This window comes from Varroa jacobsoni, unplaced genomic scaffold, assembly GCF_002532875.2.
Source record: "Varroa jacobsoni isolate VJ856 unplaced genomic scaffold, vjacob_1.0 scaffold_328, whole genome shotgun sequence".
Lineage (NCBI taxonomy): Eukaryota > Metazoa > Arthropoda > Arachnida > Mesostigmata > Varroidae > Varroa > Varroa jacobsoni.
The window spans coordinates 25,151-39,132 of record NW_019213230.1 but is presented as its reverse complement, the minus strand read 5'-3'; the positions used below and the strand labels follow the sequence as shown (position 1 = coordinate 39,132).

At 43.5% G+C, this 13,982-nt stretch overlaps 1 protein-coding gene and 1 long non-coding RNA gene across 2 annotated transcripts in view; one reads left to right on the top strand and one right to left on the bottom strand.

Moving 5' to 3' along the window:
- REPTOR (repressed by TOR) overlaps positions 1–9,608 on the bottom strand; it is a 68,118-nt gene extending 58,510 nt beyond the window's left edge. Inside the window, exon 1 of the mRNA XM_022831366.2 lies at positions 7,413–9,608. Within this exon, the coding sequence (XP_022687101.1) occupies positions 7,413–7,633 (221 nt within the window). The 5' untranslated portion in view covers positions 7,634–9,608. The remainder of the gene's footprint in view (positions 1–7,412) is intronic.
- A 308-nt stretch (positions 9,609–9,916) lies between these two features.
- LOC111259396 (uncharacterized) lies at positions 9,917–12,923 on the top strand. Its single transcript, XR_002679619.2, has 2 exons — positions 9,917–10,425; positions 12,761–12,923. It is a non-coding gene; the product is annotated as an uncharacterized LOC111259396 (long non-coding RNA).
- The last annotated feature ends 1,059 nt before the right edge of the window (positions 12,924–13,982 follow it).

Sequence of the window (13,982 nt, the reverse complement as noted above, 5' to 3'; positions counted from 1 at the left end):
GCTCGATCACAATCTAGCTTCGTAATAATAATTACAAGCCTAGAAGTTTGACGCACTACGACCATTTCCTATATACCTGCCTATTACTTTCGCAGTTAATTACCACTTCAAGCATGAAGTATCACTTCTCGGTCATGAAACGAGTCACCATGTGTCTGTCGTTGTTGTCGTATAATGAAATTCATTATCATACTGCAGAAGCAGAGACAGTCGTTCGCACCCAATTTAGCAGCCCTGTCGCTCTGCCTGTTAGGAGCACCGTGACAATATACAGATGACGTTCTTTTCTATAATCGTTCGATACTAATAGAGTACGTTTCCTGTTCATGCGCTCGAACTTTGTCGCAGTAATAGGTGAAGAGCTTTTGTTATATCTACGTGCATATACAACACGATAAATCGTCACGACTAACTTGGATCATAGTCGTTCCATTTGGCAAACTACTTCGTCTCGCTGTTTGTCTGCCATCTGACAATCTGCGCTGTGATACAAACGATATGTGTGTAGTAGCACTAACAGCCAGTATCTAGATGTGTTTCGCTCGCTCACCTGCGCACTCTGGTTAACGCAGAAAAGTTGAACTTGAAAGTTCCCGTCAAAGGCCCTTGTCAAAACTAGCACATCATCACAATGCTTATAAACGCCATTAGATAGATATGTGCACCATAACCATCAATGGTCGACACTTATAACGCTGTTTTTATCAGCCAACCACCCGGCTGACTATAGTGGTGGCATTGGCACCTACGAGTAACACCCCAGAAACTGCCTTGTGACTATCTTCAGTTAAGGGAGTTCTTTAAGAAAACGCACATACATATATAAACAGACAGATAGACAGGCAGGCACGACGCGTCAAATTTCTAGGTCTTAGCGCTGCCGATTTGTACTGGCACAAACGGTAACGTAGTCAAAGGTGGACCAGACGAACGGCAGTCACGTGGCGTCAAAGATGACGGCGTAAAATTCCATCAGGAAGTGCGACGCGACTTTCACGAACGTCGGGGGGTACGAGCTAGATGGCACCGGACCAAGATTAGTACAGTAAATAGATTTGCTACTGCTGCTGTTGCCACTGCTAAAATGCCTAGAAGAATCAAATCACTTCCTCTGATCAGCCTCTAACGATAACGACAATAAGCTAACAATAGTGACAACAGAGAACAACATAACCATCGCCTCTAGACCAAGCGCACTCAACTTGTATGAACCCCCTTCCCCCCGTGAGGTACTTATGCTAGTTCTTGAATTTTTCTGTGAAAAATTAACTACGAACGAGAAACGAAACGAAGTAACACAATCTATGAACAATTTGCCTTTCCAATTACTCACAACATATATTATCTGAAGGAATTACGTTTTTAATCATCAGCTCATTAACATTATGAACAGTCAGTGCGGTGTACACGTACGACGCAGCTCAGTATCTTTAGAGGACAACTTCTCATCAACGCGATGACCCTATCTGTCGGTGACTTAACTGCTCTATCCGCCGCTGCTCACGTTCTTCGGGAACGGCGAACAACGAGAAATGGAGATGCGTGCCAGGCTTCCGGGTGTACCTGCTACGCAGCAGCAACAGGCTCATCTGATGTTTCTTCTTTCCCGCTTAAGAGGGTATTACGTATTATTATTGCTATGATTAATTCAAAATAATGACGACCTATAAGGTGGGGATGACGACCCCGCTGCGTCTGTCGTATTCTTTATTTCTGTCCTTCTCCCGCGCAAGGGGGCTGGGCAGGGGCCGTTCCGCGATTCTTCACTTCCGCAATTTCGTGCCAACTTCGAACAAATTACCTACGAAAACGTTTGCCGCTTCTGTTATGCATCGACAGAATGACGGCTCGCAGGTAAATCAAGGAAACTCTAAGTGGAAATCAAATTAATTTATACTTTGGTTAGGATTCCAAACAATTATTAAATGAATCTGGGGGCATAATTTGCATGGATGAGGTAAAATCGGAAACTCTCGTTCGTTTGTCAAAATGCCACCTGTAACAAACGTCATTTAGATATTCATAAACACGTTCTTTGAATGTAGAGCGCAATCAAGACGATCACACCTGAAGGGCGTATACGCAACTGACAGAATCACTTTTGACGAACGATCTTCCTGGAAAACGACCAGTGTCTTCGACCACCAACAGAATAGGGCCTTTCATCTAGTTAGACCTCTGAAACGAACAGTTTACCTCTAAGGGAGAGGGAGAGAGAGAGCGAGAGAGAGAGAGAGTGTGTGTGAAAGAGAGAGAGGTGTGTGAGAGAGAGAGAGACAGAGAGTACTAGTCGCATTATTATTCAGTGTTCAGTAAGTACTCGTTATTCAGGCTGTGCGTAAATGCCGTTTGCTGGAAAGAAGCTTTAACGAGCGTAGCACACGGCACTCGCCACTTATACATAAGCGTGCTTTGGTCCAAATAATGAACATATCAACAAATTTATTCACCAACAGCTATTTAAATATATTTTATAAATTTAGTCAAGTGTTTTTCTTGCTCTAGGATGAAGGGAAGCGTTATTATTGTTTGTTCAAATCACAGCACTTCAACCTGAATTCAGCTGCCGAAACGGGCATGTCGGCCTTGCTAGAAAACGTATGGCGAAGACTTATGTGTGAAAGTGATATAAGCTCATCTAGCAATTATCTTCCGTCAAAAGTGACTCAAGGCGATCAAGAGTCGAGTAGAATGCGCTGCAACAACAGAGCAAGTTGTTTCTGTGTTCTTATCGTGCGCCTCATATCTATCCAGAATCATTTCGCAGCTTCTCCGTCAAAGACGAGCGACAAATGTCACCAATGCTGCTTTTGCTCCTCGACAAACCCACTTTTGAAGCCCGAACTCAGGTGAAATTTTCTAGTCAAACAACACCTGATAACGAAGCATAACAAGGGAGATACTTTTCAACGACGCGTAACACCTTTCTCCTCGGTAGTCGAAGGAACAAACGAAAATTTATCGATAGCAACTAAAATAGAAGTTCAATAGAAGTTCCCTTAAGGTGGATCGCGTAATTGTATAGAAATGAGCCGGTCACGATTGTAGTCTTAAATGATAATTAATTTAATTATATATAAACGAATGCTTAGGTAAGACTGACAAAACAACCGATATTACAAAATTTTCTAGCTAGCATAGGCTTAACGCGGCAGTGACATACGGATAAGTAGGACCGTCTAGAAATATTAAAGATAACAAAGTTTATTTATATACATTTTTAGCGAACAATTTCAAAATGGCATGTCTGTTCATTTATTTTTTTTACATCGAAATAGCAAATTCATTGTATGCTAAGATGCCGTTAGGCGGTTGACGCTGTCGTTCGAGGATCTGCCAGGGTTTTTCAATAACGCTTACTCACATAGACAGTGATTTTTGCTCGGTTTCTGCTGATGGTGTAATTATCATACAATCGCCTAAAGCTTATTATATATCTGTATTATTTCACTGCATTTTAGCAACAGGAACAAAAACCAACTTTCTATAGCGGCTGCTGAAAGAGGAGTGCCATCTACGGAAAGCAACGAATAGGCATGGCCTAATACGAGATCACCGCTTACGATTTAGACGCTTGGAGATTATAGGGTCTCGTCTTGATTTGGTGCCTGTGCACACTCGTTTTGAACTACTGAGTTTCGGAATACTGGGTTCTATGGCAGATTGACCGCTCCATTTACTGTCAACGGGAAAGACGAAGTCTGATCCACAAGTTTGATTCCATACACGTCCTGCTAGCCAGTCGTAGCGCAAATCTTTCGAATCACAGTCTATATTGAAACTGCAACTACACAGTCCCTGACATGGGGTGCCGTGTTTCCCTAAGAATATTCTTCTATCTGTCTTGGCATTGTTATTTACTGCGTTTATTCTTCTAGAGTCGTGCGACCTCAATGTTGACAGTTCGCAGCAGCATCAGTAGGTCTTTGAACGTCCTGAGAACGGTTAGTACGTAACGGTAAGTATCTAAGTAGGCAAGCGGGTATATAGCTTTACATTTATCTAAGCTGTTGAGGAAATTGAACAAGACGAACGAAACAGTGATACTTCATGGCTACGGAAAAGAGAGTCGAGATAAAAGAGAGGAAATGACGCCAGGAACCCTTGGAAACATTTTGCAGTTTGCAGCTCCAGCAGTATGAGTGAGTATTACAAGCAGAAAGTCTCTATCAGCTGAAGTCTATTGGGTTGTCCAGTGATATTTGTTTCAGCCGCATGTAGGCAAAGGCACGAACTACATGCGGCTAACATTCCTTGTTAGTGCGTATGTAAACGTATGTTCGTAGTATATTTGTTTACGGCCATGCGGGGAGATCTGGAAGATCTCAAATTCGATGTGGCTGCCACGTTTCCCGGCGGAACAGACGTGTTAGTTGTCACAGAAACAGTAGATAACGAACATACTATATGAACTTGATCAACGAGTAGATAGCCCAAGTAATGCTTAGTCGGTGGTCTAAGGAGTTCACGACACACAGGAGGGCCACGGGTGGCAAGGTTCAGTCGAAGGTAATGGCAGTATATGTCATGACGCCACATCGTGGGTATCCCAATACCAACATAGATGCCTCTATATATTTTGGTGGTCAGTGCTTTAATTAGGTCTATATATAGGCAGTAGTATAGGCCTGTACGAGTACTACTTAGAACAACACGCAACAGACAATAGTTATTTCAGCCTTTTCTCTCTAGATTTCACTTGCGGATCATGCGCCTATGTCTAAATGAACACACGAAGACCTTTGATATTTATATCAAAGCAGACTGATTCCATGCTCTCTGCGAAAGAGAGCGGTGTTCTATGTGTGAAAGGCTTTAGCAATACTTATGCGACATATTGTGTAAGTAAAAACTCGTGCCTGTGAAACAAGCATGAGTCCTAACTGCCTACAATACGAAGACGCAGACTAAGGCTGCCAGGGATGATGGCAAAGTGTTCCGGTTGTAACTTCTTTGGAAACTGACTTGACCGAAGTGCTGTTAAGGTGAGGCTAAAACCTTTCGAGCAACCGAACTTCAGAGCGGCTGCCATCTTCTACAGTGCAATCGTAAGATGTCGACTTGTATACTTGTAAATATATGCGCGTCAACACTACTTCGTATCGATAAATAGCCAATGAGAGTTCGCGTGTTTTTGTAAAAACTAAGACGTTGGCAGATGTTTGGATAGAAAACGATGACATTTTCCGATGAAAGTGTCAATCTAAAGAAAAATGAATTACGTGAAAAACGTGCTTCTTAGATGTAAAAAGGTTTGGAATAGCCAGAACCTGATAAAGGATAGGTTGATGATCTGTGAAGAGGGCATGCCAATTCAATATCAATGTAAGCTGATTTACACAGATTTAAAATAGGGGTCAGCCAGGAATAATATCGCATCGTGGAGTCTTTTCCTAGCTAGTGTTTTGAGCTTTCTCTTTTTCGAGCAATGCTACTTTAAGTGGCTGGCGTCAAACAGGCAACAATATTCTACGACTCTGCGACTGATTTTGAATTTAGATCACCGCATTTAGTATGTAAATTCGTTACCACTACATGATGACAGATCCATAGCTTGAAATCTATGGCAACCGGCTCCACTCAATAGAAACACTCTCGCAGGCTTTTGTAGAGCTATATACGTCCGTTACTCATCTGCATCCCTCGTAATGCACTACATAATGATCAACTTAAGGAAACTTGCTCAATTATTAAGCTAATTTAGAAACTTTTTCATTAAGTAAGCATAACGCACATGCATCCTATAAATTTAGCACACGGAACGAACAAAATTCTGTTGTTATTATTCAGTCAAATCGAATCACACCGATGTGGTCGGTCTTGGAACACTACAGAAAATAGAAACTAGTTTACATGCGTTTTGTACAGCGAGTGTCGCCCGCGCCTGTCCTCTTGTCTTCTGGTCGGCTGATGGCGTCGCCAACTCGTCCGACTTTTTATCAGTCGTCTGACCGACCGAACACTCTAAACGACGACTCATTGTCGTCACTAGTTTCCGAGTCATCGTTATAGTTCGTCGAAGAAGTAAAAGGCCTTGCAATTAGACAGTTAAAAGTGCACTGCTCGGCCATCCTTACCTGCATTGACAGTGACAAAGGAGAGAATCGTCGAAGCAGACGCATCCTTCATTTTTACGGCAAATCTCAGTCGGCAGGGCTCCTTCAAGAATATCTCAGGCGCATATATTTTGCTGTGTGTTAGTTTAGGCCAAACAATTTTATTTCACATATAAACACCTTTAGGATTACCATTAACCACTAGCATTAACGCCCTTAAAGTTACCATTGTATGTTTTTTTTTTTATTTGCTCTTGCGCGCGTTGACTTTGCTTAAATTGTTCCTAATAGTGCCTCGAGTAGAATGGCCACCGTGAACAACATTTATATGAAGGTTGGCTACCAAATCAACTCTACAGAGCCGTATGCCGCAACCTTCAATCATCTGATTACACTACCTGACGGCAATGTTGTCGAGCAAGACCCTTTAGATAAGCTATCGTCAAAACATTGGCAAATTGTCGAAAATGAAAAAAAGAAAGGACCAACGAAAAGCGAACTGATTCAGCGGAGCGACAAACGGCGGCTCCTCCACCGTCAGGCAGTACCAACTGGATTGTGCCGATATCGGCGCGGTGTCCATGTTGATGGTCGTACTATCACTTTTTTCCAGTCATAGTAAGGTGACGATAAACTACCCACAGTGGGCTGATGCTAGAACCGACACAACGCCAGCAATGTAAACGTTAAGCTGACTCGCCATCGAGCCAGGTAAACTAGCTAGACTCATCGTCGTCTGTTCCTTCTTACCCATTCGCTGGGCCACCTATGTTCGCTGACAAAGGTTCAAGTAAATGTATATCTATAGTTTCCTCTCGCTGGCTGCTAAAGGGAACATCACATCAAGATAGACAAGCCATGATGCTTTGCTGCTTCACGGTTTCAGATAGATAAGCAGATAGCAATTAAATTCGGTATGACGTCTTGATCCGATTTTTATCACACTTCCTTTCAAAATACTGCAGACAACTCAACGTAGTTTCACTCAAAGATCCCGCTTCATATCCGGTTTAGATCCTTTATGTCCTGTTTGTAAATGAAGTGACTAGAATAGAAACACATTGAGAGATACCTCCCGTTGCCGGAGCAGAAAACACCCACACTTACTGGTACAATCTGACCTAACAATAATGGTTATGCAGCAAAAGGGAGCAGTTATAATTATGATACCTGCTCCTTTTTGTGCGATTTTCTGTCACGGGTCTAACGACTATGCGAAAGATGGAAACTAACAATGAATCCCTTCAAGAATTAGTAATGAAAAGAAAATTAGTTAATTTCGACTTAACTCGAGCCTCAATGCATTTTGCGCACCTAGAAGATATGGCACGAATAGATATAATTTTCCTCACTTACAAGCTATCTTGAGGCACAGGTCCTTGGGCCGCCATATGAAGCGGAATCAAAACATCTACCGGGTTTTGATTTTGGCTAACGAAAGGCCCATATCCATCGGTTGTATCCATAACAGCTTCCACATACGGGAAGCTGCGACGTTCCGCGGGCAATGCAGAGATTGCGGATGCAGACGCAAGCAGTAATTCATCCATAAACACGCACGCGTACATCCGTGTCATGAAGCACAAGAATGAACACTACTCGAAACACGACTCGAAGGACCGACGGATCGACCATTCATAGCGGTATCCATTAGTTAGAGGTCGTCTTGCTGTTGTGCTTGTGCGCAGCTTTAAGGAATTGCGTGCACGCAAATGTTTTGCGAGCATCAGACATCTTAACAATATTCCAGTCGATATGAACTCCAGCAACTCAGGGCCTCTTTGCTCTCCATATGTCGTCTTCAGGATACGGGCCGAAAGCGGCGGCCTGCACAGTGTACAAAATTTGTCAAATAACACGCAGCTTAAACGTGTCATAAGTGATGAGGTTCTAACTGGAGGTCCTATCACATGCGAAACGTACGTGACCTAAGTGAAAGTCTAAAGAACCGCGATAACTACTGTTGCCGCTACTAGGTGAGTTCGAAGCAAAAAAAACTTCTCGCGATTTGTCCGCGATGGCAGGAAGCGCGATCGGAGCCTGATAGTATGTTGCTCATCACAATACCAACCGAACGGTTCTCGCTAATTAAACGGGCTTGTCGCGCGCTTTCGCGGTAGAACAGCAAACTATGCCAATATGATACGGGGCACTGGATCACCACCGGTAAAGTTCCACTAGTCGGCATCACACACTATCCAAAATTCGTACGCTTTGACGTCCTTATACTCCCGTTTCACAATTTCAGTTTTTAGCAAGTGACAGATACATCATAGGTGCACACAGATGTTTAACCTGATGAGTCGGAGCTAGAGTTTGACTCATCAAAGCACAGATTTAGCGGACCACAATATTTGATAGTATTGTTGCCCAAATACAAGCATCGTTTGAGTGAACACTGATCTTCACTGAGAACGCAGGCGCCTGTTGCTATACGACCTTAGCAACGTACCAGTTATGGAGCTATAGCTTGGCAACAACAAAGAAGACCCAAAGGCCAGCTGAACAGTCCGGTTTCAAGCGCCGACACGAATATATACGACCCTATGGATACGCTTACATATCCACTGTAAGCTTACTGAAGACTTACACCTGTTAACGCGGAATATACGTCAGAAGAAGGCCAGTAGCTACCTATTGCATTGCTTCCTCTTTCTCAAATAAGATGACTCTCTGCTATTGAGCGGCTAGATAACTTCTACAGATTCAACGTACCGTCTGCCGTATTTTCATGACAGACCCATGGTAACAGCTTGTTAATCGAACCCGGACCACTCTTTTGAAAGTGTGATTTAAACCATTTTTCCAGCTTCGGTGATTCTACCGTTGGTCAACCTCTGACCACTCACAATCTCTGGCCAAAAGAAAGCGGCAACAACGCCAGCAGCGTTCGCTGCGTCTCCCGGATAAAGTTCGCTTCGTGTGAACAATATCACTGCTAATACTAATATTTCGCTAAACCAACTTTAAGACAAACAACACAATCGTCCCTACGGCCCATGCGCGCCATCTTCACAATAAAAAGCGATCTATCTATCTGCTATGGTTGATCATTGAAGTGGCAGTCTAATAGCGGCAGCTACGCTAAGTGCTATTCAATGGGTCAGCAACTAACAACCGTCGACAGCCGTCTCACGCCCCTTACGGCGTTTTGCAGCAGCAGCAACTCCCTCTGCTGCTGCTGCTGCTGCTGCTGCTGCTGCTGTTGTTGTCGTCGTCATCATCATCGTCGCCGCCGTCACCAGCTATCCTTCTGCTGCTTCAGTCGCTGCCGCTGCTGCAGCCGCCGCCGTCGTTCAGTAATGCGTTCATTCGGTCGTTTGCCGTCGGTGTCGCTGCTCGTTATCTGATCGGTTCTCCGTTAATTCACTTCAGTCTCGCTCCTGTCGTTTGCGACTTCTACTATTATTGCTACACTCCTACTGCCACAACTTCTCGAACAGTTCCTGTCGCAATCGTACTTATGATAATCACCAAAGCGGGTCGCAATATGGATCTGTATTAACTCGAGCTGACCGAGTCGTCGACTCTGCGCCGTCCGTCTCCGCTTGGCCATGGACACGCTGACAATGAATAATTTATTTGTGTGCCTTTACTACGCCATGGCTATGTCTACTCGTGGTCAGCTCGCGGAGACGAGGACGGTCAGAGAGAGCGAGTGAGTGGAAAAGGATACCGTGTAGCTGTGGCCGCAGCTAACCGCTGGTAACCCAAGCAAAGCCGCTTGGAACCATGATCCTGACGGTAGTGGTAATGTCGACCGGCGTCGGAGAGGGGCGTCTTGAAACGACGGTGGCAACGGCAGAGCGACGTGCTAGTGTCGCTGGCGGCCACTGCCACCAGCATCACGGCGACAAGCACGCACCGCCGCTGCCGCGGCAGTCAAAGGCGACGGACGAGGCGGCGTTGCGAACGAGAAAGCGACATTTGATGACGAAACATCGCGACCTCGAGTGGAACGCGGCGACAAAGACCGCGAACGACAGGCTAAGGGTTCGGTGCTGGATTGAACCTACCTGCTGCAACAACGAACATATCTTCCTCACAGGGAAATCGTGCCGGACACCATCGTCGATGATCGCCGAACGTCGAAAGCAAGCGGCGACAGTCTCAGCCCTAAAACGGCTACGGAAGCATGGCAAAAACAGACATCGATCGGCTCATTCGGCGACCATCGCCATCATCGCTGTTCTATCACCCTTAACAGGAAGAATCTTCGACAAGCGAACAGACAATCCGAAGACAGAACTGACAGCGGTGGCAAAGCCTGACCACGCGTTGCTACGTTAAGGCTGGATCACTCCTTGACCTTCGTCTAAATATCTCACCTCTTGAAAAAGCCGCTCGATAGAACAAAAGCAAGCGTCGTGTATGTTGCACATCTGTTTAGAGATCATAATGAGGCCGCTCTTCGCTCTGTTTGCATAAAATTACAAATGACTTTGCTGCACTGCCTTGAGTTAGCTCGATATGACCATCTTCCTTTTTGCGATTATTTTTATTCGAGACCTCGTACTGTGGGAGGACCGGTTGTGACATGTACCACGCCGCAACAATATACAGGTCACAGCTAAGGCTATTGAGAGGCCGTCTTGGTTGTCCAGTACAGACATTATAGAATAACTGTCGTGATCATATTTTCGATGTGATCAAGCCGCTTTTACCCACTGTGTGCATTCCAGGCATAGATGCGCTGCTATTTCTTCCTGTTTCTTCTAGATGAATTGCGCGACTTGCAAAACGTGCCATTCTGATAAGTACAACTTTGCCTTGTAGCCATTTAATCAACGTATAACCGTTGAAACATTGAGTTACTAATGTATTTAGCAAGCCATATATATATATATATATATATATATATATATATATACAGCGAACGTCGCCAGCTGTGGAATATCCCAGAAGTGGAAAGCAAGGTATGGCCGGCGGGGCAATCAGGGAGATGTGATACGACATTGCAAGTGTAGTGACTACCACTCTTACTACTGACCACATCATCGTTACCGCCTCCGCGACCGCCACTACCGCCGCCACTCGGTTATCCGTCCTTTCCCTTTCCCTTTTTGCCTGATTTACTTCGTCTATCTTTATCAGAGCTTCTTATCGTGGTAAAGACATCCACAGTCACATAAACGATGCTCACTCGTGCAGTAAGGAAAACAGGCCTTTACGGCGAGTACCCATTGTTCAGTATCTAACAATTGGTCCCTCATAACGATGACACCTTGCGCTGGACTCCATAGGCGTCGACGCTCTCTGTGCTTTTTGTGGAACGCAAAAAGGCGTAGCGTTCTGATGACAAAAAGCCACACGTTCGCATCAGCAATAGTAAACAAATGAGACTAGATTAATTTCGAAACATCAGGGCTCAGGGCCCGCATCCGCCTATAGAGATTAAGGTTAAGATAAACTGCTGACAGAATGAATATTTCGAGCTTCACGTCCGGCGCTGCTTCAGGTGCATTATCTGCTGCTAGTCTGCTATAACCACAAGATATCTCCAAAGCCTACGTATCCCGTTCTGGAAAGTTCCCACCGGAATGCCGTCTGTAATGTACACACTTATTTACTCCACTGCGGAGGAAAATGAAAGGGAGAGCTTTGTTGAGTATTCAAGCAGACGAACACACATATGTAGCCATTGACCGCACGAATACTCGACTGACCGTCTGGTTACGGGGTTAGGAAAAGCGCGAAGATGTAAGCTATACTATAATAATTATAATAAATGAAAAAGAAAAAGCATTAACGGGCACCATTATGACGGCAACGGTAAAAAGGACCTGACCACGATCAGGTTGCGCTCGCATTTCTTCCCTCCTTTACGAAGTGAGTTACAGTCGAGCTAATTGAGCAGTGGCAACTAAAGCTTACGGACCATCTATCCGTCTTTCTATGTTTATTGTGGTACTCCGGTTGATTTTGGGTAGTGGATGATTAAAATGGCATTAACAGAGTGAATAGCTTAAAAAAAATATAGCTATTTACACCTTAAAGCTCCTACGCACTTGACAATATTTTTCTACCTTATCCTTGAATTTTATGCTGCGGCGTTAAAAAAAACAATATAGATAGACTGGTAATTAAGAGTTTGCAATATAAGCTCCTCGAGAAGATGCGTTTGGTTTACTCGTAATAAAAATTCAAGCTTGCTTTTCACATTCACAGTGCTGATAGTTATGCAAAAGCTAAAATTATAGATTTTGAAAGCAACAAATCACCCATCCAACTCTATTGATTGGTCCGAATATAGACATAACATAGCATTATAAAAATATAGTAATAGTTAAATTAGTAATTCGAAAATGACGCTACGAACAGGGTCAGCGTGATGGAAAAAAAGATGCCTGTGCCTAACTTGACCATAAGTGCATCGGCCACCATGTTAGTTTTAAGCCCTGTTGTATGATAGAATATAAATTTTACATTTAATCCACGATACTCGTCCCGTTTCCTAGATGTACATGAATTTCCTTTTAGTACTTCAAATATTGAAACAGGCGAAAGCCTATTTACCCTATTCCGTTCATCGATAAGTAAGTTGAACATTAAGTTATTTTTATTAGATATTAAGCTTTTTATTAACTGTTTGTCACTTGGGCGTGAAAGGAAGTTTTTCTTCTGCATTAATACAGAAAGCTTTCAGGCCGCTAAAGGTTTTTTGCCTTTTGTCTAAGACACGCCGCTCGATTTTCCGTTTTCAGCCTCAGCGGACGTGCTTGGTTTACTTTCTACCAGCAAATCGACTAATTTTCAGATAAATAGGCCCCAGGAAACAAAGGAGACAACGATGATCCGGAACGTAACTGCCCATATAGCGAAGAGACGATTATAGTGATAGCAATAAACATCGCTTTTACACATGCACTACCATTGGTCCCGTTTTTAAATTCTAATCCGCGTTTTATCTTGTCACGTCTCCTTTTGTATGTGTCATTCGTTCCGAAATCTGACGTCGCGCAAAAAACACTGTTGTAAACGCAAACATGGGCACGATCTGAGTATTTGGCCGCCAAAACCAGGAATTGCGAGCCATGCCATAGAAGCATACACAAATAGATATCGAAAAGATCGCCCATATTTAAAATCAAAGTGCCAATTTTGGAAGCTCAATACTTTGTCGAGAAATAAGTAATTGCGGTCTCGAATCGAAAGTCACTCTCAGCGTAATAGCAGCACTTATTCTTTACTCTTGTTTTTATGTCGACCGTTCTTTCGTACCTTTTAGTGTTCACTCTGCTGTCCAGGGCAAATCTTCTTTTTGCTAGAAGCGCTAAAAATGGAAAACCACCGCAGCGAATCGACCTATTCCTGCTACCTTTATATTCCGGAATGAGCTGGAGCAACGGCTCAAAAGGCCGAGCTGTTTATGATAAAGAGGATTTTTCCCTCGACCACGTTGGTCACGCTTTGGATACGTTGATCGTCCAGTACTATCTTCTGTGTGCCACAGCCTATTATAACGATTTACATCTCTGTATACCCCTTCCGGAAGGTCAGTCACGAGCAACAACAACGACCAGGGGTAAATCAGAAGCGAGTGTTTGAGTCCCGTGTCGTTTTTCTCCTCGTACACTCACAAGTAATGCTTAAGTTTTTTTTTATTTTTTACAACTTTAGCTTTTGTCTGTTCTCCTATGTTGACGTAATGTGAATATTTTTACGTATATCAGTTGAAATGGAACGTCACCCTTTTGAGCTTCCCATGACTTCGATATCAACACCGACGATATCTAACACTAAATATTTCTCAAAAGTAAAACGTACTTATAGATAAGCGATCGTAATTTATAATCATAATTTCTGATATCATCCTTAACGTGTTTGTTCTATTTAATTTCAAAGCGTCCTATTTATTTATGTTATCAGAATCTCAGCCTTAATCTATAAATCATCGAACAAACGCTTTTGTTAACACCAAACACT